Source organism: Dermacentor silvarum, chromosome 3 (genome assembly GCF_013339745.2).
Source record: "Dermacentor silvarum isolate Dsil-2018 chromosome 3, BIME_Dsil_1.4, whole genome shotgun sequence".
Taxonomy (NCBI): Eukaryota; Metazoa; Arthropoda; class Arachnida; order Ixodida; family Ixodidae; genus Dermacentor; species Dermacentor silvarum.
The window spans coordinates 54,155,575-54,183,194 of record NC_051156.1 but is presented as its reverse complement, the minus strand read 5'-3'; the positions used below and the strand labels follow the sequence as shown (position 1 = coordinate 54,183,194).

General features: G+C 47.8%; 1 protein-coding gene and 14 non-coding genes across 15 annotated transcripts; all 15 read right to left on the bottom strand.

Annotated features, from left to right (window-relative positions):
* Positions 1 to 1,001: 1,001 nt before the first annotated feature.
* LOC119444350 (uncharacterized) lies at positions 1,002 to 5,455 on the bottom strand. The gene is made up of 7 exons (XM_037708758.2): positions 5,133 to 5,455; positions 4,925 to 5,027; positions 2,979 to 3,039; positions 2,135 to 2,519; positions 1,913 to 2,046; positions 1,666 to 1,730; positions 1,002 to 1,394 (listed from the first exon to the last, which is right to left on the bottom strand). Exons 1-7 carry the CDS (start codon positions 5,453 to 5,455, stop codon positions 1,002 to 1,004), a joined length of 1,464 nt encoding a protein of 487 aa, XP_037564686.2.
* A 138-nt stretch (positions 5,456 to 5,593) lies between these two features.
* On the bottom strand, positions 5,594 to 5,666 carry Trnar-ucg (transfer RNA arginine (anticodon UCG)). Its single transcript has one exon. It is a non-coding gene; the product is annotated as a tRNA-Arg (tRNA).
* Positions 5,667 to 10,720: 5,054 nt separating this feature from the next.
* Positions 10,721 to 10,792, bottom strand: Trnat-ugu (transfer RNA threonine (anticodon UGU)). The gene has a single exon. It is a non-coding gene; the product is annotated as a tRNA-Thr (tRNA).
* Positions 10,793 to 10,877: 85 nt separating this feature from the next.
* On the bottom strand, positions 10,878 to 10,949 carry Trnat-ugu (transfer RNA threonine (anticodon UGU)). Its single transcript has one exon. It is a non-coding gene; the product is annotated as a tRNA-Thr (tRNA).
* An 84-nt stretch (positions 10,950 to 11,033) lies between these two features.
* On the bottom strand, positions 11,034 to 11,105 carry Trnat-ugu (transfer RNA threonine (anticodon UGU)). Its single transcript has one exon. It is a non-coding gene; the product is annotated as a tRNA-Thr (tRNA).
* A 5,820-nt stretch (positions 11,106 to 16,925) lies between these two features.
* On the bottom strand, positions 16,926 to 16,997 carry Trnat-ugu (transfer RNA threonine (anticodon UGU)). The gene has a single exon. It is a non-coding gene; the product is annotated as a tRNA-Thr (tRNA).
* An 85-nt stretch (positions 16,998 to 17,082) lies between these two features.
* Positions 17,083 to 17,154, bottom strand: Trnat-ugu (transfer RNA threonine (anticodon UGU)). Its single transcript has one exon. It is a non-coding gene; the product is annotated as a tRNA-Thr (tRNA).
* Positions 17,155 to 17,239: 85 nt separating this feature from the next.
* On the bottom strand, positions 17,240 to 17,311 carry Trnat-ugu (transfer RNA threonine (anticodon UGU)). Its single transcript has one exon. It is a non-coding gene; the product is annotated as a tRNA-Thr (tRNA).
* An 85-nt stretch (positions 17,312 to 17,396) lies between these two features.
* Trnat-ugu (transfer RNA threonine (anticodon UGU)) lies at positions 17,397 to 17,468 on the bottom strand. Its single transcript has one exon. It is a non-coding gene; the product is annotated as a tRNA-Thr (tRNA).
* Positions 17,469 to 17,553: 85 nt separating this feature from the next.
* Positions 17,554 to 17,625, bottom strand: Trnat-ugu (transfer RNA threonine (anticodon UGU)). Its single transcript has one exon. It is a non-coding gene; the product is annotated as a tRNA-Thr (tRNA).
* Positions 17,626 to 17,710: 85 nt separating this feature from the next.
* Trnat-ugu (transfer RNA threonine (anticodon UGU)) lies at positions 17,711 to 17,782 on the bottom strand. Its single transcript has one exon. It is a non-coding gene; the product is annotated as a tRNA-Thr (tRNA).
* Positions 17,783 to 17,867: 85 nt separating this feature from the next.
* On the bottom strand, positions 17,868 to 17,939 carry Trnat-ugu (transfer RNA threonine (anticodon UGU)). Its single transcript has one exon. It is a non-coding gene; the product is annotated as a tRNA-Thr (tRNA).
* Positions 17,940 to 18,023: 84 nt separating this feature from the next.
* Positions 18,024 to 18,095, bottom strand: Trnat-ugu (transfer RNA threonine (anticodon UGU)). The gene has a single exon. It is a non-coding gene; the product is annotated as a tRNA-Thr (tRNA).
* An 84-nt stretch (positions 18,096 to 18,179) lies between these two features.
* Trnat-ugu (transfer RNA threonine (anticodon UGU)) lies at positions 18,180 to 18,251 on the bottom strand. The gene has a single exon. It is a non-coding gene; the product is annotated as a tRNA-Thr (tRNA).
* A 5,077-nt stretch (positions 18,252 to 23,328) lies between these two features.
* On the bottom strand, positions 23,329 to 23,400 carry Trnat-ugu (transfer RNA threonine (anticodon UGU)). The gene has a single exon. It is a non-coding gene; the product is annotated as a tRNA-Thr (tRNA).
* Positions 23,401 to 27,620: the final 4,220 nt, after the last annotated feature.

The following is a 27,620-nucleotide window of genomic DNA, read 5'->3' as shown; positions in this document are numbered from 1 at the left end:
TCGCAGAGCACACAGGCGTTGACCAATTTTTGCACACTGTTGGTGCCATTTCCATGCAGCTTAGGTCATCTATGATGTTCCATTAACAAACTTCTGTCTCGTGCTGCATTGTGTCACTTACTTGAGCTTGAAATAGGTGAACCGAGCATGTTCTGGAGCGTTGAAAATAGATGTGTGATGCTGTACAGTGGAAAAAGAGCCTGTTTTTGTTTTTTGTGTGTATAAACTTAAGGGACTGGGTTGAGCTGTTTGATGTAGAGAAGAAAAAAAGGTACTGTACTGGGAACATCAGTGAGTTCTGCGTAGTCACCTGCCTTTACATGTCAGTGATTTTGTGTACATGTGACTTACTCTTATGTTTTCCACTTTTATATTATGCAATCCTGTTTTGCATGATATTTTTGTATTTGATGTCATTGCCATTAGGCACTTATGTTTTGAAGTCTGTCATATCGCCTCCGAATGTGATTGCATTTCAACCTGCTTTGGATGCGCTAGTTTTAGTTCAGAATAATAACTGTTCCAGCAAGCAGCAGCTTATTGTTTAGCTTCATCGTCATCATCATCAGTCTATTTTTATGTCCACTGCAGGACGAAGGCCCTGTGACCTCCAATTACCCCTGTTTTATGCTAGCTGATTCCAACTTGTGCCTGCAAATTTGATGACTTCATCAGGAAATTTGTTTAGCTTAATATTTACGAAAAGCATGCCCTTCTAGTGCAGCTTCTCAAATGCTGCATTAACTTGCCAACTTATGTTTCTAGTGTGACTGCTTTCAGTGTTGTGCACACATGAAGCAGCAGAACTAGTGAACAAATGACATGTTAACTCTTAATTTTTTTTCTAAGATTGTCAATACCATATACCACTATGTACCTTTTAGGATATAGGCATTTTCTTCGGTTGTGCAATAAAAATGAGAAACGTGAAATGCTTTTTTTTTCATTCTGTTTTGCGCACGAAGTATAGTAATACAAACAAATCTCAGTGAGCACATGCTTTATTTTGCTGCAGCTGCAGCAGGCAGAAGGTAAGTAAAATAAAATCTTTCAAGGGCTGGGATGCTCTCGTAAAGAAAGGCATCATCCCTGCTGACTTCAATAATGACATTTTGCCTGCTAGAATATACAAAAAAATAACACTTTTGTACATTCAACAAGTACAGTAATATCTGTACTTGAGTGAAATATCTGTGCGTCGTCTTCAGTCTTCGGTTGCTGCCTGTTCCCTGGATGTAGTCTAGGATGCTCTCTCCCGAGCTGTCGAACATGTCTGCTTCTTTACACTTGTGGGGACACTTGATTTCCAAAAGGCATGTTTCCCCAGACAGGTAGAACATGCCATCAGGGCTGCCACACAGCCAAGGCTGATCCGGGTGTATGAGCAAACCCATCTGAAAAAGTTACAATTACCTCACTGCCAGGCACTACAAGCACTCAGTGATTGTCGTAGCTTGTCACAGGCATCCATAATGACCAATAATGCTAGTCTGTAGAGTATCGCCTCCACAGTTTAGTGCAAGTTTCATCATATTAAAACATCTGTCCCCATGTTGAAGTTAATGCCGCCCAAAAGGGTAGTGCTTTATTTTTTTGCTTTGAAGGTTATGTCTCTCTCAAGTGTTCATTGAGAGCACTGAACACCAGACTAAAGTTTGACCTCACCTCCACAACTTCAACACCTAGTTGACGCTCAAACTCCATCCGAGCCAGGGGTTCTGTACGGAGTCCTGTTGTCGAAGAAATAAAAAAAAAGCTTTAAACTTGGCATTGTACAATTAGAATACACATCACTAAAACAAGAATGAAAGAGGTCGACAACCATTTGCAACTACATGTACATGGTTTCTGTTCTGTGATTGTTTTTAAGTGCTGTGTATTCCACTAGAAAAACCTAGTACTTTATACACACCATAAGCCGTGGCCTCTGTAGAAAATGGCCTTGAGTTCAGGATGGCCCTGGCAACCTCCTCAGGGCTCCGTCGGGCATGGAGTATTGTGTGGCTAGTGGTACTGCTTATGCGAAACTTCTTTTCTTTGTGCCACCTAAATTAGAGTTAACATACACAATATCAGAAGGATGAAGAGTACATGTAAAGAGCAACAATGTCCTCTGTCACTGATGTTTCCATACCTTAGACAGCTTGACTGGCCCATGGTGGCCACACATAGGTCTGACAGTGACTCACAGACAATATTTGTCTGATAAAACTCCTTCTGCTCTTGCGTCATGAGTTGTACGTAATCCTTTGCTGCTACACTTAGCTTCGGGTAGGTGCCTGATATCTGCAGCACATGCAAGGCGTTGCAAGGTGCTGGAAGCAGCTGGATAATTTTTTCGAGCTGTGAAACCCGCCTGGCTTCTTGTTCTGCTTCAATGCTGATTAAATCTGCCTCACTCCTCGCCATCTCTTGCAGTGCTTCCGTAAATGGCGATACAATGCCCGGGAAGTGCTTCAATGCATAAAATGGGGACAGCTCTGCAGGCTGTTTGTTTCCTACAAAGGGGCTCTTGTAGTCTGGGAGCAAGAATGACAAAATTCATTGCATATTAAGCAATAGCTAATCAGTGTGCTTAGCACAGAACCACATAAAAAAGTGACAGCTATGAAGGTGATAGCCTGAGAAAAGATGCATTAACAGAGCACTATAGTGATAAGGATGACATGAGATAACAGATGTTTCATGCAATCAGTGCTGTAGTCAAAATTAGCAGCACACGTAATATAAGGTGCGTTAACAGCGCAAGGCCACCAGAGGGGACAGAAGAGAGAACGCTGACGTACGTACTATGCACATACTATGCAACAGCAATACAACCAAATGCATCGTACTTCCAAACAATTCTTCAATGCTGGCCTTATCATTTAGCTGCGGCTTCCCTCGTGGCTTTCCCCATGCCTGTGGTGCACTTGTGCAGGACACATGATCAAATTCATTCAAATAGAAAGCAACTGCAGCACAGTGCTTGCAGTTACCCAGGCTGCCGTAGCGGCACGTGCATTTGCCACTTTCGATTGTGCGGGGCTCCGTCGTCAGCTGCGAATCGGAATCAGAAGAACAGGCAGCTGAATCATAATGCGAGACCAAATAAAAACAAAGAAAAGTGAAGTCGGGGCCGTAACAAGCATTGAACGCCGGAAACAGTCGGCTAATGCATTTCTCGAGCCTTGTTATATCGCACATGCACAAAAGCATACTTAGGCGACATCGTTTTGTTTACTTACTTTGAGGTCCACTTGGTATACGTGCTTGCTTTGCTCCGACAGACATTTTGCAGAGATCTCAGACCCGTCAACCTCCCGGACACCGAACACATGGTTATTGTCCAGCAAGCGGCGTCCTTTCCGCAGTAGCGATGGCCGAAAATACTCGTCGAGGCCGTGGACCGGCTTGAAACCGCAATGCAGAACCCGCGACATCGCGGGTAGCTTGCGTCTCTCTACGGGTGCTGCCGAGTGAAAACGTTCGCGAGCAAATGCAGTTGCGGTGCAACGTTGATAACAGTTCAAACGTCGCAAGCACAGTCGGAAGCAACCACGGAAAGTAGGGCTCGAAGGGCACTGACACACGGTGGCAAAGTTTCGTTTCCCGGTGGAGCGCCTGCGTGATTGGGGACGCCTCCGTTGGTGGCGCGGATAGCAGCGCGCTGGTGGCGCCGCCCGACGATTGTAGGTTCCCTATATGACTGCTTTTATCGCGGATACCACCATTATTGCATCTATCACGAGCACTCAAAACACAGTTGAAATCCCCCAACAAAAGCATGCACTTTTCACTGCTAATATACTGAAAAAGACTCGAAAAAAATATGCACGTTCTTCTACCCCATTTGGCGCATATATGCATATAACTCGGAATTCAACTTTACAAAACACAAAATCGCAAATAACAATCCTTCCCGACTGACATGAAAACACACTTTGAACAACCAGGTCTCGTAACTTCTTAACAAACAGGACACATCCAGCGGACGTCCCTACCGCGTGGCTCACGACTGCATAATATCTAGACGTGAAACGCCGCACCATGCTCCCGGTCTCTTCCTCCCTGTCTACCTTGGTCTCCTGGACAGCTAAAACGTCTATGTCGTAGTCAGTGATCAACCGTAGTACTTGACATTGACTACGGCTAGCCGCCAAGCCTCGCACGTTTAGTGTGGCAATGCTGAGAGACGGGTCAGGTGTCATGCTGTACTAAAGAATGAAGTAGGCCCGGAGCATGGTGCTTACCTTTCACGACTACCCTCGGCTAGCCGCCTCCGGAGCCGCCCGGCTTCCCGGCGTTGTGGTGGTGTGCTGCGCTTTGTCCCAGGCCTTCTCTCGGGCGGAACATTCGGTTTGGGTTGAAACCCGAACGCCTCCCAAGAGGCGCTTTGCCGGCGGCCCATCCCCGGTGCTGGATGCTGCGTTATCCTTGTCTCCGGCGTCGTCTCGTGGGCGCTTGAAGGTTGCACCGAGACTAGCAGCCCGGTCCCCGTCGTTTCTGAATATTCGTCATCGCTTTCGCCTTCACTCGCACCTTCCTTTCGAAGGACAGCTTCCGTGTCGACCCGTGGCGGCCCAGTCACTTGCTCAGCAGCTTCGTCCACCTTGGCTTCAGCGCCCTCCGGCACTGTCACGGTACTTGTTTTCGCTGGCGGCACTTGGTCTCCGGCTCTATTGGCAGCGTCTTCAGCCTCGGCTGCATCCATCAGATTTTCGGCTGCCGCTTCACTCACTGCTGGGCCTGTCGCTGTAGCCTACGTCTTCACGCAGTCGGCGTCGACGTGCCCAAAACGTCTGCAACGGGAGCAGCGCGGCACCTTACACACTCGCCGGACGTGCCCAGTGCCCTGGCAACGCAAGCACTGCATGGGCCGACAGGGAACGACCACCAAAGCGAGTTCTCCGCCGACGCGGACCTGATGTGGAAGGTCCTCTACCTGGACGCCGGTCTTCAGCTTGAGGAGCACGGTCCGCGTGGTAGAGGTCTTGTCCCCCATACCTTGGACACGCCACCTCTCCTGGCTTACCTCATCCACGTTGCTGAAAGGCGCAAACGCCACGCGGACGTCATCGTCGGCAACGCCATACAGCAGCCAGTGAAGCCGAAGCTTCACCTGCTGGTCCTGTGGGTCGACGATGACGCACCGTCGTCCTTTCACTTGAAGTTCCTTCAGGGCCACCAGCCGTTTCGTGGTGGTCGCATCCTTAAGGGTCACCACCCACACGTGATTGATCTGGTACGCCCCTATGCATACCACGCCAGGCAGCAAGCCCGTCTGCAGTAGGGCGTCTCTGAAGTCCTCGACCCTGTATGGTCTCGCACGTACATCCCCGTGTAAAAACACGGTGTTAGTAGCCACTCGTCCTTTAGGCAGTTGCGGCAAAATAAAAGGGTAATCCTTCTCTTCGTCGTTGGTCCTGTTTCCGCGGCCAAAAGTGACCGCTGTCGCTGCCCCGGGAGAGGCCATGATTCACGAACCGTCACGCTCGGTGGCCGGAAGCAGAATGACGCATTATTCATTAGGCCACGCGGACACATCGGACATTTTGCGCCACCTTCGTGAAATGCGTGTTCGGCAAGCAGTAAATAAAAATTTTCAAACCAACGTCCGCGACAGGACTCGAACCTGCAGTCTTCTGATCCGAAGTCAGACGCCTTATCCATTAGGCCACGCGGACTTTTCTTTTTCTTTTGTTTCCTTTCTCAGGAAAGATACGAAACAAAAAAAAACACTAATACATGCTACATTCTGTAATTAAAAACGCTTGCCTGCTTTCGGCAAACGTGGGTAATTAAAACCACTTCAGGTTAACAAGAGCATCTAATACCGGCATCCATTGTGGTGGATCATTCTGCGCCTTAAATATCTCAGGAATGAAGGCGATGCCTTCTTTGAAGTATTCTCTGGCAGGCTGGGAGTTTAAGTCGGCATGATGCACTGCCATTCTTGTTTTCCATATGCTATGAAGACATAGCGCCATAAACATGTCATACGGCACTCCTTTATCGTTTGCGGTTGGGAGGAAGCGGATGCCATATGGGGTAAGCGGCAAATCTTTTTTCAAGGTGCGCTGCAGTATGTCCCATAAGAAGGTGGAATCTTCACAATCCAGGAAAATATGGTCAATAGTTTCCGGCTTTTTGCACAGTAAGCAATTTATCGTCCAAGGCACAAAAATACCCTTCTGCTCTAACCACGGTTTAACGGGCAGAGTTCCGCTGTGCAAGTGAAAGAAAAACGTTTTAACCGTAAATCGTACTGGCATCCGCTTCACCCTTTTCAGTACGTCTTTGCCAGCCCCTGCTGGAAACATGGAGCGATACAATGGTTCTGGCATAGATACATCAACAACATCTTTATACAGTTTCTTTCGAGTGACGCTGCTGAGGTATTCCAACGAGAACCGTGCCACGAGGAACTGGTAAGACCAGACGACTTCTCGCAGGAAGCCTCGTACTTTCGGCCCTTTAACCCGATCAGATGACACAATAAACGCCGGCATAACATCACATAATCTCATTTGAATAACAGTACATAGGAAACCGTTGCTTTGGTCCAGCACAAAGATAAATCTGGACACTACCTGTTTTAAAAACAAATGCGCCAAGCCCAGTCCGCCGCTTTTCAAGGAGCGGAATAAATTTGTGCGACTTGTACGCTCCCATGTTGAACCCCATATATATACTGCAAGCACCCGGTGCAGCCTTTGAATGCTTGCTCTCGTCGCACATAATACTTGAAGAACGTACCAGATCTTGGCTACCAGAAAGAGGTTACACACTGTTGACCTTGCAAATATAGATAGGTCTCTCCCTCCAAACTTGGTAGATTTTTCCTTTATTTGCTCTGCTTCATTCTTCCAATAGTCATTAGTGTCTCTGTAGTGATTTAAAGGCACCCCGAGGTATTTCGTTGGTGAAACCGTCCACTGCATGTTTTCAAAGACTGCAGGGGTGTCATCCCAATCCCCATGCCAAAGGCCCAAAGATTTGTCCCAATTGTTAACGCTGCCTGTCATTTTACAAAAACTCGTCGCGACACTCACCGCGTTCCTGACACTTGCTTGGTCAGTACAGAAAACAGCAATGTCGTCAGCATATGTGAGTAGCTTAACTTCGCTTGTGCTCAACTTAAAACCTTTTATTGCACTGGACGACATGATTTTCAAACAGAAAGGCTCCAGGTACAGCGCAAACAGTAAAGGAGACAATGGGCATCCTTGCCTAACAGAGGACTTTATCTGGAAACTGGCAGTTAATAATTTATTAACTTTAATCCTGCTAGAAATGTCCGCATAACACATTGTTATGCCTTCCATCAAGACCATCCCGACATTGATATATTCTATAATGTTGAAAAGGACTTTATGCGCAACTCTGTCGAATGCCTTCTCTAAGTCGAGTTGTAACATTGCGACTTTCCCGCAGTAGGCATCGCAGCACTCCAGGACTGTTCTAGCCACGTGTATGTTGGTCAGAATGGACCTTCCTTTTATGCCGCAAGTCTGATGTGGCCCTACAAGTTTGGTTATAACGCTTTCAAGTCTTCTGCTTAAAACTTTAGCGAAAATCTTGTAGTCCGTGTTCGTTAGACTTATTGGTCGATACGCTCGTACTGACAGCAATGCAGCTGGATCGTCTGTTTTTGGAAAAAGTACAACATGGCTCTGCCTGAAAGAAGGGGGTAACTTCTTTCTTCTGTATGCCTCAATTATAACGTTAAGGAGGACAACTGCTATTTCCGTTTTAAACGCCTTGTAGAATTCTGAACCCAAACCATCAGGGCCTGTTGATTTCCCTGCACTCAAATCCCCGATCGCCCACTCAATTTCTGCAACGTTGATTGGAGCTTCGAGGTTCGTTTTAAATTCTTCTTCTAGTTTTGGCATGAGCCTCAAGAAATCGCATGGAAATCCTTCCTCAATCTGTGGTTCGTGGCCAAGCAATTCTTGATAATAATCGACAAAAGCGCGTCGTATCAGTTTCTCGTCTCGCACAACTTCATCTCTGTACATTATCGCTTTTATTTCGTTGCGCGACGCATAGCTTCTTTTAGTCTGATAGAGCACGTTTGGTCGGGTTTTCACCCATATATATTTTTTCCGCACGAGCGCGTACTACTGCTCCTCTGTATCTTTCTGTATTAATTACTTCTAGTTTGCTTTTAACTTCTTTTATTTCTCTGGCAAAGGTACCCGGAGCTGCAGTTTCCGCATTCAAATAAAAGTCAAGCCGACTTTGCAGCTCAGTTTCTTCTTTCCTTTGCTGTCTACGCAATGCGCCGGCTCTTTCGATAGCTGAAATTTTCGCGTTTTGTTTGAAATCTTCCCATGCTTCAGCGTAACACCCCGGTTCACTTTCCAGTAGATCTCCAATTGTTCTTTTTATTTCCTGCACATATACCTCATCATCGAGGATCTTAACATTGCATTTCCACAGCTCCCAGTTGAACTTCGCTGGTTTCCTCGGGCCTAGCGTACATATAACCAAGCTATGGTCGCTAAAAGAAACGTTTTTAACATCGTATTTATTGCAAAAGAGTGCCAAATCTGCCGAAACATACATTCGGTCCAGTCTAGCTTGGCTGTCCCGCTGGTAGTGGGTGAACCGAGGCAATGTACCGTTTGATAGGAAGTACGCTACATCTTCTAATTGGTGTTCTACAGTCAGTGAGTTTAATACTGATACACTCGCATCCCGTATCGCGGAAACTCTTGCCCTATCCTCTACTCTGCAGACACAGTTAAGGTCCCCCATCATTATAACAGTCCTGTCACAGGTCAGATAATGTTCAACACTTTCGAAAAACAATCTGCGCTCATTTGCTACGTTTGGGGCATATAAACCAACTATTCGGAAATTCTGGGCCTGCAACGTTATGTCACATACAATAAGCCGCCCAGTGTCACACGTGTACACACTGTCAACAGATATTCCTGTGGAGTGCTTCACAAACAGCGCACAACCACCGGCGGTACCAATTGCATGCGAAACGTATACATTGTAGTACGTCCTAAAAGGTTCAACCATGCGGTTTGTTCCTTCTTCACTTCCAATCTTTGTCTCCTGTATGGCAATTACGTCCAGCTCATTTTCCATAAACAGTCGATTCAGCTGGTATTGCTTCCTCCGCGTCGACAAGCCCCGCACATTAAGGGTGCCCACATAAAGAGGTGTTTGAAGAGTAATTGCCATTTTTTTACGCTACACAAAACCGCATGGTAGTACCTTGCTTAATACAAGACGACAACCCACTCAATTTATAAAGCATATCCAAGTCACTCCAGCCATTTTGATTCCAACTTTGATTTTGCCGTGGCGGCGTCGACGCATTGTCTCCTCCGGTCAACTCCGCTGCTATTGTCCGGTTGAAAGAAAAAAAAGGACGTCACGTCACGTCGCCGGCGGGGCCGGCGGTTTCCGCTCGGGCCGTGGCTCGAGCGGTATTTTCGGTGTGAATTTCAATGTAGCCCTTCGAATAGGTGTCGTCTTCACAGGCGGCTCATCCGTTGCAATCTGGTCGGTCGCGTGCCCGTCTTTGCCATCTTCATGGAGTCGTTTTGACGCAAGGCTGCTGGCACTACTCATAGTGACGTCTGTAGTTACAGGGTCTTCCTCGACCCTCACGCCAGGTGCATTGCCTTGGCTCGTTGGGGCGCCCGTCACCAATGTCTCTGCAGCCTCGGTCGAAGTGTTGGCGGTCACTTCCTCAGTAAAGGTTGCATCCTTTTGCTTCACGTGGGCGGTGCTAGCCGCACCAGGAATTCGCGAGCTGTCTGCCTCGGGGGTAGTTTCAGCCGCGTCTGCCTCGTCCATTAGATCTTCCGTCGATATTTCTTCATTCGCTTTGACACCCGCCACGTTTGCGTAGGTTCGCACGCAGCTGCTTTCATCATGGCCATATCGCCGACACTTAGCACACCGCGGTACCCGGCAGTCACGCCTGATATGACCCGTGGCATGGCACCTCAAGCATAGCGGGAGGCGTCCCGGTGCGACGAGTAGAGCCATGATTCCTGCAACCCGCAACTGATGGGGTAAATCTTCTAGCGTCCACAGACCAGGCTTGAGCTTCAGACCAACTGCGCGCGTTGACGAGCCCTTGTCAGCTATTCCATGCACTCGCCAGCGCTCCTTGTAGATATCACTCACTTTCCCGTACGGTGCCAGGGCAGAACGCACTTCTTCGTCTGCTACATTATGTAGTACCCAGTAGAGCTTTATACGTACTTGTTGATTTTCGGGGTCAACCACAAGGCACCGTTTCTCCTTGACCCGTACTTCAAGGATTCCTACCATCTTCTTAGTCGCTTCGGCACTTTTGAACGTGACGGCCCAAACGTGGTTCATCTGGAACGCCCCCAAAGCTATTACTTCAGGGAGCACTCCAAGATGAACCTACATGTCCCGAAAATCTTCTACACGATAAGGCCTGGCTTTCAAGTCCCCGTGAAGAAAAACAGTATTCGCAACAGATGTACCTGTTGGCAGCGACGGCAGAACAACTTGATAGTCCTGTGTGTCATCAGCAAAAAACCTGTTTCCGCGGCCCACCTGGGCCGCTGATACCGCTCCGGCGGAGCCCATTCCACAAGCGTCCGTTTGCTATCACGGCCGGAAGTAGAAATTCCACTGAGCTATAGCGGCGCCGAAACGTGCCCCACAAAAAAGGTTCAGCCATGTAGCGTTTTTATTATTTGTAGACAAAGCGCGACAATAAAAGAAGAAACAATGCCACCAGTGAGGATTGAACTCACGACCCCTGGTTTACAAGACCAGTGCTCTACCACTGAGCTATAGCGGCGCCGAAACGTGCCCCACAAAAAAGGTTCAGCCATGTAGCGCTTTTATTATTTGTAGACAAAGCGCGACAATAAAAGAAGAAACAATGCCACCAGTGAGAATTGAACTCACGACCCCTGGTTTACAAGACCAGTGCTCTACCACTGAGCTATAGCGGCGCCGAAACGTGCCCCACAAAAAAGGTTCAGCCATATAGCGCTTTTATTATTTGGAGACAAACGCGACAATAAAAGAAGAAACAATGCCACCAGTGAGGATTGAACTCACGACCCCTGGTTTACAAGACCAGTGCTCTACCACTGGGCTATAGCGGCGCCGAAACGTGCCCCACAAAAAAAGGTTCAGCCATGTAGCGCTTTTATTATTTGTAGACAAAGCGCGACAATAAAAGAAGAAACAATGCCACCAGTGAGGATTGAACTCACGACCCCTGGTTTACAAGACCAGTGCTCTACCACTGAGCTATTTTTTTTCTTTATTGCCTGCTTTGACAGAAATACACTAAAACAAAACATGAGTACACGTATAAAGTACATCAGTCACACTTGACTGACGTAGTCATATTTAAAATCTTTTCAAATTTACGAGGTCATCAAGAATAGCCACCCATTCAGGAGGCTCGGTTTGCTCTTGATAATGTTCTCTGACTTCTGCAATACTGAGAATGAAATTTTCACGTGTCGTGCGAACATTTATATCAGCATGACGGACCGACATTCTTGTCTTCCACAAGCTGTGGAGGCTCAGGAGCATGAACGTATCGTACGGTATTTCACCTTCATTATCAGTGGCCAAGAAACGTATACCAATCGGTGTGATTGGAAGATCTTTTTTGAGCGTTCGTTGTAGGATGTCCCAATGAAATATCGCATCCCAACAGTCAATGAAAGCATGATCAATGGTCTCCGGTTTTTTGCAGAGCAAGCAGTTAGCGGTCCATGGCACGTAAATCCTTTTCTGTTCTAACCATGTCTTTACTGGCAATGTATTTGTATGCAATTTAAAAAAGAAACTTTTAACTGTAGATCTTACGGGCATCCTTCTTACTCTCTTCAAAACGTCATTTCCTGGTCCTCCACAGTCTACAGTTCGGTATATAGGTATTGGCATCATAACAGCCACTAAATCCTTATAGAGCTTTTTCTTTGTGATTGTACATAAATATTCCAAGGAAAACCTCGCATGCAAGATACGAAATGACATAACCACTTCACGCAAATATCTAGTCACACTTTGCCCTCTGTCTTCACAAGACGCTATAATGAACTCTGTCAGAGCTTTTGCCAGCTGTACCTGAATTACTGTTCACAAGAAACCATCACTTTCGTCTCGTAAAAAGAAAAAGCGCGACACAAGCTGCTTGATATACATGTGAGCGAGACCCAGTCCACCACTGCGAACTGACCGAAACAAATTACTGCGGCTGACCCTTTCGCAACTGGAACCCTAAATAAACACAGCGAATACCCTATGTATCTTTTGAGGAATAAGGATTATAAACAGGGATAAGGTGCCTCAGAAAGGCTGGCCAACGTTTCGATAGGAGGACCTATCTTCGTCAAAGGCAATCTTTTGCACATTCACTCTAGCCATGAACAGAATTTGCATTACATACCACACTTTGGCTACTAAAAACAAGTTACAAGCACTAGCGCGGCCGAACATTGACAAGCCTCGTCCCATCCATCCATCTGCTTTTTCCTTCATCTTATCAGTTTCGTCCCACCAGTAATCCTTGCTATCTTTGTAATGCTGGAGTGGCACTCCCAGATATTTTGCTGGTGTGGTCGTCCAGCGTGCCGATGCAAAACAATCTGGCGTTACGTCCCAATGACCATGCCATATGCCACAGCTTTTTTCCCAATTTATTTCAGATCCTGTTTGCTTGCAGTACTTTTTTGCCATGCGAACGACTTCTCGGATACTTTCTCGATCATCGCAGAAAACAGCAATGTCATCCGCGTACGCCAACAATTTTACTTCGGTCCTTTGCAGTCTAAATCCTCTAATATTCTCGCTACGGATCACGGCTAAACAAAATGGCTCAAAGTACACCGCAAAAAGCAGGGGGCTGAGCGGACATCCTTGCCGGACGCTGGATTTGACTAAAATCCTTTCACTCAGGTTTTCATTAATGACAATCTGTATAGTACAGTCCCGATATGCCATTTTTACTCCTTCCATAATAACATTGCCAACGTTTACGTAATTAAGAATAAGAAACAGCACTTCATGTGACACTCGATCAAATGCCTTCGCTAGGTCGAGCTGCAGCATGGCAACTCGACCTGAACAGGCGTCACAGCATTCGAGTACACTGCGTGCCACATGAGTGTTGGTGGAAATGGTGCGCCCTTTGATGTCACAAGTTTGGCTGTGGCCCGACAATGTCTTTGATCACAGTTTGTAGCCTCTTCGCCAGGATTTTCATTAATACCTTGTAGTCTGTATTTGTAAGACTAATTGGTCTATATGAGCTTACTGATAGAAGCTCCTCGTGATCGTCTGTTTTTGGGATTAGGACCATATGGCCACTACGAAATGACGGAGGTACTTGCTTTTTCTCGTATGCCTCAGCGGACACTTGTAATAATATATATGACACTTCAGGTGCGAAAGCTTTATAAAAAGTTGCAGTGGCTTAGCTCGGCTATGCCAGGATATACGTAGCGTTAGCAAAGGTTCAGCTGATTATTCTTAGCTTTCCTGGTTGGCTCCTACGCTCAACCGCTAATTGCCAGGCAACTACTTCGGGATCCGATGAGTCAAGCTTCTCCGTTCTTCAGCGCTGTTGAGCAGCATTTGCGCTCTCCTTCTTCATGGCTATACTACACTGGCAAACGCCAGTCAGAAGCGCAGCGGCTCCAGCGCAGTGTCAGACGGCGACTGCACAGCGAGCGCGCGCCGGCGCCAGTGCGTCTACCATGGCTACGACGTCACTCCTCTGGAATGCGCAGACCCGCGGCGGTGAGTCGCGCGCGGCGGCGGCGGAGTGCACGAGAGGTGCCGGCTCCGGTGGCTCCAGTGCGCAAGCCGTGTGACATCACTGATCCTTGCGCATGCGCAGCACGGCTCTTGATGTGCCGCGCGAAACGGGCTTGGCTAGGCCAGTGTAGCTAACGCTACAAAAGCAGATCCCAGCCCATCCGGTCCCGGCGCCTTTCCATCAGCCAGCTCTTCTATCGCGTGCTCGATGTCACGTTTGCTTATCTGTTCTTCTAATCTCTCTCTTACGTCATCATCAAGTTGCGGCATGGCATTCAAGAAATCTGTTTCAAACCCTAAATCCACCAGTTTCCTTTCACCAAAATGTTTCCGATAGTGCTCTGCAAAGGCGTTTTCTATCATTTTTTGATCCGATGTGATCTTATTATCATACCTGATTTGTTGAAATTCATTCTTCATAGCATACCTCTTTTCATCGGCCAGGGCGCCTTTGTTTGGCCTCTCATCAACCCATAGCCTCTCTGCTCGCGCCCGAATCACAGCAGCCTTGTATTTCTAATGTCAATAGCTTCCAATTCGTTTTTAACGGTGCTAATATCACCTGTAAACTTTCCAGGTTCGGCACTCTCCATCTCAAGCAAGAACTCGAGCTGTCGTTGGAGCTCCTTTTCCTTAATTTTTTCATTGTGGCGCCTAACACATCCCCTTTCAATCGAGATCATTTTAACTTTAATTTTTAGCTCTTCCCATGCTTCCGCATAGTCCCTTGGCTGGTCGTTTAATACTTATGCTATTTCTTCTTTTACTCTGGTAACGAAGCATTCATCTTCAAGAAGGTTTTGATTAAATTTCCAAAGCTGCCAGTTGAAACGTGACTGTTTTGGTCGGGTGCCAATGGTAAAAACCACCATACTATGATCGCTGAAAGAGACCGGCTGTGCAACATAGCCGTTACACATTGGTACAAGGTCAAGCGAAACATACGCTCTATCTAATCTCGCCTGACTGCCGCGCTGACAATGCGTATATTGCAGTTTTGTTGTACCGATTAAGAGACGGCCAACATCTTCTAAGTTGTGTTCCTGAATTAGGGTGTTCAAAAACAGAGCACTTTTGTCCCGCACTGCGGTTCGCTTAGCGCGATCTTGAGCATAACAGACGCAATTGAAGTCCCCCAAAAATATGATATACCTATCGCTATCACAACTTAGATACTGTTCAACTTCGGCGAAAAACACATTTCTTTCATGCATATCATTGGGCGCATACACACAAATAAGTCTCCACTGAAAACCACTGAAAGAAAAATCAAACACGATAAGACGACCAGTTTCACTTACAGTGAGCGTTTGCTCAGTGATACCCAAACTCTTTCGCATCAAAAGTAAACAGCCCCCGGACGTCCCCACAGCATGGCACACACAAGCGTTATAATACATCCTAAAAGTGGCTACCATGCGATCAGTTTGTTCTTCGCTTTCAACCTTTGTTTCTTGTATTGCAACCAAGATCCAGTTCATTTTCAGCAAGGAGGCGACTGACCTGATATTGCCGACGTCTTACGGCAAGGCAACGTACATTAAGCGTGGCCACTCGCAGTCCTCTCACCAGATTCACTGCCATTGTCGATTAAAAACAAACTGACCGCATATTGCGCATTCCACGCCTACACCCAACGTGCATAACGTCCAACAGATGCATGCATGTCAGTATACACAGATTCCCACAATTTCCAAAAACCGCCTTCATGCGTACCTTTGATGCGTAGCACACGACCTTTCTCGATTTTGTAGCCATGGTGCGTGGTTCTCCACCCGTGCGCCTTAGCAGGCACGTGTTCACGTCCTACTTGAGCTTTGTAACCGCCGGTTGTCTATCCGGCGGGATAATTGGTTTCGGTCGAAAGGTCGACCGATGCATAACCACCGATTTTGCAGGCAGGTTCCTCGCTTGTAGGGTCTCCTAAATCGCCGTCCTCGCGGTCGGTTTGGTCGCGAGTTCTTTTCACGACGGACCCGCTTACGCCAGCTACTTCCATTTCCCCAGCATACGCTTCGTCGCTGCAAGTCGTATCGGTGCATGATGGTTCTATATCTACGTTGTCAACCATGTTTGGGTCGTTTTTTGCGCTCTGTTTCACTTCATCTCCAGGCTCACTTGTCCCGGGCGATTTTCCCTCCTCTGGTCCCCGTGGCTCTTGCTCAGGGGGCGTCACCGGTACCTTCGTCTGATCCGCATCACCAGGAGACACTTCAGCAACGTCGGCTTCATCCATTAGAAGCTCAACCATTTCCTCTTTTGCTGCTGGCCCTGTCACGCTCGCGTATGTTTTCACGCACTGCGACTCGTCATGCCCATAGCGACGGCAGAGTGCGCAACGAGGAACGCGGCGTTCCCAACGGATGTTTCCGGTGTTCCTGCACCGAAGGCAAAGCGGTGCTCTGCCTGGCGCTACTACCAAGACCTGTTCCCCCGCGACACGCAACAAATGTGGCACGTCTTCCACTGTCAGTCCCTTCCGCAACACTAAGTTGACAAGCCGTGTTGACGAACCTTTCTCTCGCAGTCCTTGAACACGCCACCGTTCTCGAGTAATGTCCTTGACAGTGCCGAAGGGTGCCAGGGCTTCGCACACATCCTCATCCGGAAGGTTGTGAAGCATCCAATCTACCTTTAGACGCACCGCTTGGTTCCCAGGATCGATAACCATGCAACGCCACTCTATGACCTTGACATCTCTTGCACATAGCATTTGCTTCACAGCTTCACCGTTCTTGAATGTTACTGCCCATACGTGACTCATTTGATACGCCCCTAGCGCAACTACGTCGGGCAGCAACTTCAAACTTGCCAGCATGTCCCGGAAATGTTCCACGCGATACGGTCTAGCACGCATGTCTGCGTGTAAAAACAAAGTGTTCAAAACAACTCGCCCAGTTGGTAATTGTGGCAGCAGCACCTGATACTCCGAATCCTCGTTCATACTTGTACTGGTACCGCGGCCCTGTTCGGCCGCTGAAGCCGCTCCGATGCTGACGGAGCTCATGTCAACCACGTCCGTACCCGACGGTGGCCGGAAGCAGAATGACTGAGCTATAGCGGCGACGAAACGTGCCGCACAAAAGAGGTTCAGCCACGTAGCGCTTTTATTATTTGTAGACAAAGCGCGACAATAAAAGAAGAAACAGTGCCACCAGTGAGGATTGAACTCACGACCCCTGGTTTACAAGACCAGTGCTCTACCACTGAGCTATAGCGGCGACGAAACGTGCCGCACAAAAGTGGTTCAGCCATGCAGCGCTTTGATTATTTGTAGACAAAGCGCGACAATAAAAGAAGAAACAATGCCACCAGTGAGGATTGAACTCACGACCCCTGGTTTACAAGACCAGTGCTCTACCACTGAGCTATAGCGGCGACGAAACGTGACGCACAAAAGTGGTTCAGCCATGCAGCGCTTTTATTATTTGTAGACAAAGCGTGACACTAAAAGAAGAAACAATGCCACCAGTGATGATTGAACTCACGACCCCTGGTTTACAAGACCAGTGCTCTACCACTGAGCTATAGCGGCGACGAAACGTGCCGCACAAAAAAGGTTCAGCCATGTAGCGCCTTTATTATTTGTAGACAAAGCGCGACAATAAAAGAAGAAACAATGCCACCAGTGAGGATTGAACTCACGACCCCTGGTTTACAAGACCAGTGCTCTACCACTGAGCTATAGCGGCGACGAAACGTGCCGCACAAAAGTTGTTCAGCCATGCAGCGCTTTTATTATTTGTAGACAAAGCGCGACAATAAAAGAAGAAATAATGCCACCAGTGAGGATTGAACTCACGACCCCTGGTTTACAAGACCAGTGCTCTACCACTGAGCTATAGCGGCGACGAAACGTGCCGCACAAAAATGGTTCAGCCATATAGCGCTTTTATTATTTGTAGACAAAGCGCGACAATAAAAGAAGAAACAATGCCACCAGTGAGGATTGAACTCACGACCCCTGGTTTACAAGACCAGTGCTCTACCACTGAGCTATAGCGGCGACGAAACGTGCCGCACAAAAGTGGTTCAGCCATGCAGCGCTTTTATTATTTGTAGACAAAGCGCGACAATAAAAGAAGAAACAATGCCACCAGTGAGGATTGAACTCACGACCCCTGGTTTACAAGACCAGTGCTCTACCACTGAGCTATAGCGGCGACGAAACGTGCCGCACAAAAAGGTTCAGCCATGTAGCGCTTTTATTATTTGTAGACAAAGCGCGACAATAAAAGAAGAAACAATGCCACCAGTGAGGATTGAACTCACGACCCCTGGTTTACAAGACCAGTGCTCTACCACTGAGCTATAGCGGCGACGAAACGTGCCGCACAAAAGTGGTTCAGCCATGCAGCGCTTTATTATTTGTAGACAAAGCGCGACAATAAAAGAAGAAACAATGCCACCAGTGAGGATTGAAATCACGACCCCTGGTTTACAAGACCAGTGCTCTACCACTGAGCTATAGCGGCGACGAAACGTGCCGCACAAAAAGGTTCAGCCATGTAGCGCTTTTACTATTTGTAGACAAAGCGCGACAATAAAAGAAGAAACAATGCCACCAGTGAGGATTGAACTCACGACCCCTGGTTTACAAGACCAGTGCTCTACCACTGAGCTATAGCTTTTTTTTATTGCCGATCTTTGACAATGTACAGAACACTCAGTATAGAAACAGCCATCACAAAAATAACACCTACAGAACATACAGGAAAACATGTAAGCCATCAGCCCAACATGGACTGGCGTTGTCAAACTAAAATTCCTTTAAAGCTGTCAGAGGTTCTATCCTCGACAGCAAATCGGGTACACAATCTCGTATTTTCTTAATTTCAATGAAACGAGACATACTTTATCGTAAATAAGTACGAGCAGGCCTAGCATCTGGGTCGCAAAGGTACCCAGCCATTCGTGCCAGCCATAAACAGTGGAGGCCATTGAGCATAATTAGGTCGTATGGAACCCCGTCCTCATTCTCAATCGGTAAGTACCTGATCCCATGCGGATTCAACGGAAACTCCTTCTTGATTGTCCGTTTTAGGACGTCCCAAAAGTAGACACCTTCACAGCAATGCAAGAACACATGATCTACAGTTTTAGGTTGCTTGCAAATCAAGCAGTGTGGGCCCCGTGGGACAAGGAAGCCGCATTCTTCCATGAATGTCTTCACTGACAGTGTTCCTGTGTGTAGCCTAAAAAAGAATGTTTTTGCTCCAGTAGGCACCTCCATTCTTTTCACCCGTTTAAGGACATCCTGTCCTGGTCCTCCACTGTATATCGCTCTGTACAATGGCACAGGAAATACAATATCGCACACATCTTTATATAATGTCTTTCTTTTCACGCCGGATAAATAATCGAAAGAAAAACGCACTGAAAAAAAGCGCACACTATCGACTACTTCTTTAAGATAGCCGCGAATCGTTCCTGGCATACTATTGGTACTAACAATCAGTGCCGGCAGCGCAGCTCTTAATCTGAGCTGTAATACCGTACGCAGAAAAGGATCACGCACATCTCGAAAAAACAAAAATCTATTGACAAGCTGTCGTACAAAAAGATGCGCCAAGCCCAGGCCACCTTCCTTCACCCGCCTGAACAGATTTGTTCGGCTACATCTTTCCCAGTTGGAGTCCCAGATAAAAACGGCGAACACTCTGTGCAACCGTTGCACGTTTACCCTTGAACAAAACAACGTCTGCATGACGTACCACAACTTCGTAATGAAAAACAAATTACATACAGTCGCCCTTGCAAAAATGGGCAGGTTGATGCCTTTCCACCTGTCTGCTTTTTCTCTTGTTTCTTTTATTTGGTTCGTCCAGTATTCCACGCTTTGTCTGTAGCTGTCCAAGGGAACACCGAGATACTTGGTAGGGGTTTTCACCCAGCTCACATTGGCAAAATTGTCCGGGGCCGAGGACCACTCTCCGTGCCACAATCCGAGGGACTTACCCCAGTTCACTTTACTGCCCGTCACAACACAAAACTGTTTCACAACGCATATTGTTTCTGTTACACTTTCTCTGTTTGTACAACACACGGCGATATCATCTGCATATGCCAGGAGCTTGACTTCTGTGGCTGCCAAGCTATAACCGCGTATTTGATCATTCTCAGTTATCGCCAAACACATCGTTTCAATGTAAACTGCAAACAAAAGAGGACTGAGGGGGCAGCCTTGACGCACAGAACGCATGACGTTAATGAGGGCGGGCCCCCAATGATTTATTCACAATTAAACGTGTTGTGCAGTTCTGATACGCCAATGCCACTCCCTCAGTGATGATGACATCTACATTAACGTGATCCAGAATGGCAAAAAAAAAATATCATGAGACACACAGTCAAGCGCTTTCTCTAGGTCAAGCTGGAGCACTGCGACGCCATCGTAAGTGATGTCACAGCACTCGAGCACGCACCGCATCGTGTGAATATTCGAAAAAATTTACCTCCCTTTGATCCCACACTTCTGGTGGTATACGACGATTTCTTTGATGACGCTTTGAAGTCTGGCTGCCAAAACCTTCATGAAAATCTTATAGTCGACATTGGTTAAAAATATCGGCCTATAAGATGTCACGAGCCTAAGTTTCTCCGCTTTGTCACTCTTAGGTATCAAGATGGTATGCGCGTTACCAAAAGAAGGCGGCAAGGGTTTGTTCACATACGCGGCGTTAAACAGGTCCGTTAGCAGGGGCGACAGTTCTTTCTTGAAGGCTTTATAAAAACACGCGCTCAGACCGTCAGGTTGGGTGATTTGCCATTGTTCAAATCATTTATTGCTTTTACGACTTCGTGTTCTCTTATAGTCCCTTCTAATCGGTCCTTCATGTCGTCACTTAATCGCTGCATGCGACTGAGAAAGACCCTTTTGAACTCATCTACATTGGCTTCTTGATATGCAAACAGTGACTGGTAATACTCTAAAAACGCTCGGCCTATGCTCTTATTATCGTCGACGAGTGTGCAATTCCACGAGATCTTATCGACATGATTACGTCGACCATGAGCTTTTTCAAGTCCAAGCGCTTTTTTGGTGGGCGTCTCCCCCGCTACTAATGCGTTTGCTCTTGCGCGCACAATCGCACCTTTATAGCGTTCTTTGTCCAACTGTTCGATTTTTTCTTTGATGGTTCGCATATCTTGCTTATACGCCCCTGGCTCTTCGCACTCCAGCGCTATCAGCTGATCAAGTATCTTTCGTAAGTCTCGTTCTTTCATTTCCCTCTCAAACTTTACGCAGCTCGATCTTTCCATTGCTTTCATTTTTACCTTCTGTTTGAACCATTCCCATTTCTCTGCTATTGTTTCAATACATTCATCGCTTACTTCTATAACGGCCTCATGAATTGCGCCTACAAATGGCGCGTCTTTTAGTAGTGAGGCATTCATTTACCATTGGTCCCAGTTCAAAGATTGACTCTTCTTCTTCATTCCTATGGTACACATCACCAAGCAGTGATCGTAGAACGACACAGGTGCAACAGAATAACTGTGGCACTTTGTAATCATGTCCTGTGACATGTACAAGCGGTCTTACCGCGCATGGCTACTGCCATGAAATCGCGTATACATCACTTCCCGCTCCCCCTCCAGACACTCACATGCATTGTCTAGTTCACTTTCGCTTATAAGCCTAGACAATATATGACTGCTTTTATCGCGGATACCACCATTATTGCATCTATCCCGAGCACTCAAAACACAGTTGAAATCCTCCAACAAAAGCATGCACTTTTCACTGCTAATATACTGAAAAAGATTCGAAAAAAATAATGCACGTTCTTCTACACCATTCGGCGCATATATGCCTATAACTCGGAATTCAACTTCACAATAAACAAAATCGCAAATAACAATCCTTCCTGACTGACATGAAAACACACTTTGAACAACCAGGTCTCGTAACTTCTTAACCAACAGGACACATCCAGCGGACGTGCCTACCGCGTGGCTCACGAATGCATAATATCTAGTCGTGAAACGCCGCATCATGCTCCCGGTCTCTTCCTCCCCGTCTACCTTGGTGTCCTGGACAGCTAAAACATCTATGTCGTGGTCAGTGATCAACCGTAGGACTTGACATTGCCTACGGCTAGCCGCCAAGCCTCGCACGTTTAGTGTGGCAATACTGAGAGACGGGTCAGGCGCAATGCTGTACTAAAGAATGAAGTAGGCCCGGAGCATGGTGCTTACCTTTCACGACTAGCCCTCGGCTAGCCGCCTCCGGAGCCACCCGGCTTCCCGGCGTTGTTGGTGGTGTGCTGCGCTTTGTCCCCAGGCCTTCTCTCGGGCGGAACATTCGGTTTGGGTTTGAAACCCGAACGCCTCCCAAGAGGCGCTTTTGCCGGCGGCCCATCCCCGGTGCTGGATGCTGCGTTGTCCTTGTCTCCGGCGTCGTCTCGGGGGCGCTTGAAGGTTGCACCGAGACTAGCAGCCCGGTCCCCGTCATTGGCAGCCTCACTATGTTCCATTTCTGAATCGTCGTCATCGCTTTCGCCTTCACTCGCACCTTCCTTTCGAAGGACAGCTTCCGTGTCGACCCGTGGCGGCCCAGTCACTTGCTCAGCAGCTTCGTCCACCTTGGCTTCAGCGCCCTCCGGCTCCCTTAGCGGCACCTTCAGCCTCGGCTGCATCCATCAGATTTTCGGCTGCCGCTTCACTCACTGCTGGGCCTGTCGCTGTAGCGTGCGTCTTCACGCAGTCGGCGTCGACGTGCCCAAAACGTCTGCAACGGGAGCAGCGCGGCACCTTACACTCTCGCCGGACGTGCCCAGTGCCCTGGCAACGCAAGCACTGCATGGGCCGACCAGGAACGACCACCAAAGCGAGTTCTCCGCCGACGCGGACCTGATGTGGAAGGTCCTCTACCTTGACGCCGGTCTTCAGCTTGAGGAGCACGGTCCGCGTGGTAGAGGTCTTGTCCCCCATACCTTGGACACGCCACCTCTCCAGGCTTACCTCGTCCACGTTGCCGAAAGGCGCAAACGCCACCCGGACGTCATCGTCGACAACGCCATAGAGCAGCCAGTGAAGCCGAAGCTTCACCTGCTGGTCCTGTGGGTTGACGATGACGCACCGTCGTCCTTTCACTTGAAGTTCCTTCAGGGCCACCAGCCGTTTCGTGGTGGTCGCATCCTTAAGGGTCACCGCCCACACGTGATTGATCTGGTACGCCCCTATGCATACCACGCCAGGCAGCAAGCCCGTCGGCAGTAGGGCGTCTCTGAAGTCCTCGCCTCTGTATGGTCTCGCACGTACATCCCCGTGTAAAAACATGGGGTTAGTAGCCACTCGTCCTTTAGGCAGTTGCGGCAGAATAAAAGGGTAAGCCTTCTCTTCATCGTTGGTCCTGTTTCCGCGGCCAAACGTGACCGCTGTCGCTGCCCCGGGAGAGGCCATGATTCACGAACCGTCACGCTCGGTGGCCGGAAGCAGAATGACCACTGAGCTATAGCGGCGCCGAAATGTACCGCACAAAAGAGGTTCAGCCATGTAGCGCGTTTATTATTTGTAGACAAAGCGCGACAATAAAAGAAGAAACAATGCCACCAGTGAGGATTGAACTCACGGCCCCTGGTTTACAAGACCAGTGCTCTACCACTGAGCTATAGCGGCTTTTTTTTCTTTATTGCCTACTTGGCATCTAAAACAATCATGTGCTGTGCATTGTCACATATAAAAGTGCTGTCACATAACTCAGCACATGAGGGGTTAAAAACGCAATCGCTTCATCAAAGACAGTTCCCCCAAAAGGGGGTACCACTCCGGCTTCTCATTTTGAACTTTGTACACTTCTCTCAAGTATTCTACACTTTCGATGAAATTCTCTCGTGCCGATCGAGGATTCAGGTCCTCGTTGCGCACGGCCATCCGCGTCCTCCACACGCTGTGGAGTACGAGTGCCATGAACATATCGTAGGGCACACCCCCTACGTTTTTGACAGGCAGAAAACGGATGCCGTACGGTGTTACGGGCAAGTCTTTCTTCAAGGTCCTCTGAAGGATGTCCCAGAGAAAGACTGCATCACTACAATCCAGAAATATGTGTTCAACTGTCTCCGGCTTTTTGCAGATGATGCAGTCTACAGACCAGGCAACAAATATGCCTTTTTCTCGCAGCCAAGGTTTGGTAGGGAGTGTGCCACTGTGTAGCTTGAAAAAGAAGGTTTTGACTGATGGTCGCACAGGCATCTTTTTGACTCTGCCTAAAACATCGTCTCCGGGACCTCTTGGGTACAGTGATCGGTAAACAGGCAATGGCAACATGGCTTCTATAAGATCCCTGTATAATTTCTTTCGTGTAACTCCAGAGAGATATTCTATCGAAAAGCGTACTTTTAGGATTTCGAAAGCCCCAACGATCCCGCGCATATAACCCCTTGGTCCTCTTTGTTCGACATGGACCGTTGAAACAATAAATTCTGGCAAATAATTTGACAACCGCACATGTAACACTGTTCTCAAGAAGCAATCGCCTTGATCGCGTAAAAAAATAAACCTAGCCACGATCTGCCGCAAGAACAGATGGACCAGGCCAAGTCCCCCACTGCGCACAGAGCGGAACAAATTTGTGCGACTCGTTCTTTCCCATGTAGAAGCCCACACAAATACTGCCATCACTCTGTGTAGCTTTTGAACAGCATTACGTGTCATAGATAACACTTGAAGAACATACCACACTCGCGAAACAAGAAATGTGTTGCACACCCTTGCGCGCGTAAACATGGAAAAATCTCGACCTCCCCATTTTTGCGTCTTAACGCGTAGCTGCTCCGTTTCGTCGTTCCAATATTCTGTTGTGTCCCGGTAGTGTTGGAGCGGTACGCCTAAGTACTTGTCAGGTGTTACCGTCCAAGTGACGTTTTCGTACAATGAGGGCGTTCTTCGCCAGTTTCCATGCCAGATACCTAGACATTTATTCCAATTAATTCTACTACCGGTACACTCGCAGAATGCCTTGACATCACTTATTGCCACTGTGACACTTTCTTGATCATTACAAAAGACCGCGATATCATCTGCGTAACCAAGCACTTTGACTTCCGCGGCCATCAAGCGGAAACCACGAACTCGTTCATTCTGAAGCATTTTTTGACAAAGTGGTTCTAAATAGATAGCGAAGAGTAATGCTGACGCGGGACATCCTTGTTTGACACTTGATAAGACCGGAATGCTTTCGCTGAGTTGCTTATTGACTACAATCCTCGTAGTGCATCCTGTGTACGCCATTCGTACCCCCTCGAAAACCACAGATCCCACTTTTACGTAGTCGAGAATGCACAGAAGTATCTCGTGAGTCACGCGGTCAAATGCCTTCTCGAGATCTATTTGTAGCATCGCTACCCTACTCTCAAAATCCTCGCAGCATTCCAAAATATTCCTTGCAATGTGAATATTCGTCGTTATAGATCTTCCTTTGATGCCGCAGGTTTGATGGGGTCCTACTATTTCTTTAATAACAGTTTGAAGTCGCCGGGCCAACACACCCATGAAAAGTTTGTAATCAACATTCGCTAAGGTTATCGGTCGATATGATGCAACAAACAGTTGTTTTGTGGGATCGTCAGTTTTCGGAATCAACACAATGTGCGACCTTCTGAAGGATGCTGGTAACTCTTTCTTTTCGTAAGCCTCATGTAAAACAGCGCATAAGGCTTCTGCCACAGCGGTTTTATGTTTCTTATAGAATGCTGCGCTTAGGCCATCTGGACCAGGTGTTTTTCCAGGTGTCATTTTTTCAATCGATGTTTCAATTTCTTTGACAGTGAGAGGTGCCTCTAAATTTGCTTTTAGATCGTCACCGAGTTGCGGCATAAGTGTTAAGAATTCATCCCTGAATGTGCCACTGCCCTCTTTCATGCTTCCTAACAATTCGCGATAATGATCCACAAACGCATGTTCAATCATCGATTTATCGCTTGTGACGACGTTTTGATATTCTATCGCCTTGATTTCGTTTTTAGTTGCATAGCTCTTTTCGTCTGCCAGTGCACGTTTCGTGGGCATCTCGCCACACCAAAGCCTCTCGGCGCGTGCGCGCACCACAGCTCCCTTATATCTCTCTACGTCTATAGTCTCCAACTTTCGTTTAACGTCTTTAATTTCTTTACTGCGCATGCCCGGTGGCACGCATTCTTGACAGAGTAAAAAATCTAACTGACACTGCAACTGCTTTTCTTCTTTCCTTTGGCTATGTCTTATACAAGATGCCCTTTCGATCGCGTCAATTTTTACCTTTTCTTTAAAACACTCCCATGTATAAATTAACTTCCCGTGCTACACTTGAGTAATTTGTCTAATTCAATGTTAACGTTCTCTACAAACGTGTCGTCATCAAGTAGCTTGTCGTTCAACTTCCATAGGTCCCAATTGAATCTCTGCTTTTCTTTTTTATTGATGGTAAACATAACTAGGCTATGGTCGCTGAAAGAAACATGCATAACACTATAGTCTCGGCACAAGGGAAGTAATGCTGTTGACACGTAGGCTCTGTCAAGCCTCGCCTGACTGTTATGCTGGTAATGTGTGTACTGAGTACTCTGAGACAGCACACATCCTACGTCATCCAACTCTCGCTCGTGAACTATTGTATTCAAAAACAAGGCACTACAATCGCGCACCGGCACTTTGCTTGCCCTATCTTCGGGAGTGCAAACACAGTTGAAATCTCCAAGAAAAATAATTGTCCTATCACACGAAAGGTGCACTTCAAGGTTTTCGAAAAACGTTTTGCGCTCTTGCTCTCTATTTGGTGCATAAACACAAACAACCCGCCAACTCGCGCCAGAAAAAGAAAAGTCGCACACAATTAATCGTCCTAAAGTATCATTATATAAACACTCTACAGCAATACCAATTGAATTCTTCAAAAGAAGTAAGCAACCACCGGATGTACCATGAGAATGGCTGACACATACATTGTAGCGGTCGCGGAAAGGCGAAACCATGCGGTCTGTCTGCTCTTGGGACTCAACTTTCGTTTCCTGCACGGCGGCAATATCAACGTCATTCTCGAGAAACAAGCGGCGCAACTGATACTGCCGCCTCCTAGACCCCAGCCCTCGAATGTTAAGCGTTCCTACGCGTAAGGCTGTTTCTAATTTATAGGGCATGTTGTCGTTATGAGCAGGGCTACCATACGGTTTCTACCTCACGCAAATGCTCACCAGAAAACACGAAAATCGCACGACTTAAATAGGTGAATGTGGGTGTCTCAGCCATTCTCGCGTTTTTCATCGCGGCTCACATACAACACTGACATTTGCCTCTTACGCAATAATGTCCTTCCGGGAACAGTCTCACCTACCCAGGTGGTGTAGACTGCAGAGGCGGCTTGGCCTCTGCCCGCGGGCCGGCCGGAATTGTCGGCCGCGGTTTGAAAGATGGACGCCTATTCCCTGCTGCCTTCGTCGGTGGTTCCCCACCACCGCCGCTATCGGGAGTACTTGTCTCGTCTCTACCTTCATCCCAAGGGCGCTTGCCGGCCAGGCCGCCGGCTGCGCTCTCGCTCTGGTCCATATTGTCCTGTCCGGCGGTAGCGTCCGGCTCCTTGCTGGGAGGTTCAGACGATTCTGGCCTCTCTGAGGCTGTTGCAATCTCTGGTTGTGGCTCCAACGGCTGGTCAGCGGGCTGTTGCCCCGTTGTCACGTTCGGCCCACTTACTTTGGCCAGGTCTGTCGTCGCTAGCGCTCCGTCGCCCGAACTTGCTGCGTCTTCAGCGTCACGCTCGTCCATGAACAGCTCGGACGAGTCATCACCACCCACGGGCCCGGTCACGCTGGCATAGGAGAGCGTGCAGTCGTGCTCCTCATGACCGAACCTCCGGCAGCCCCCGC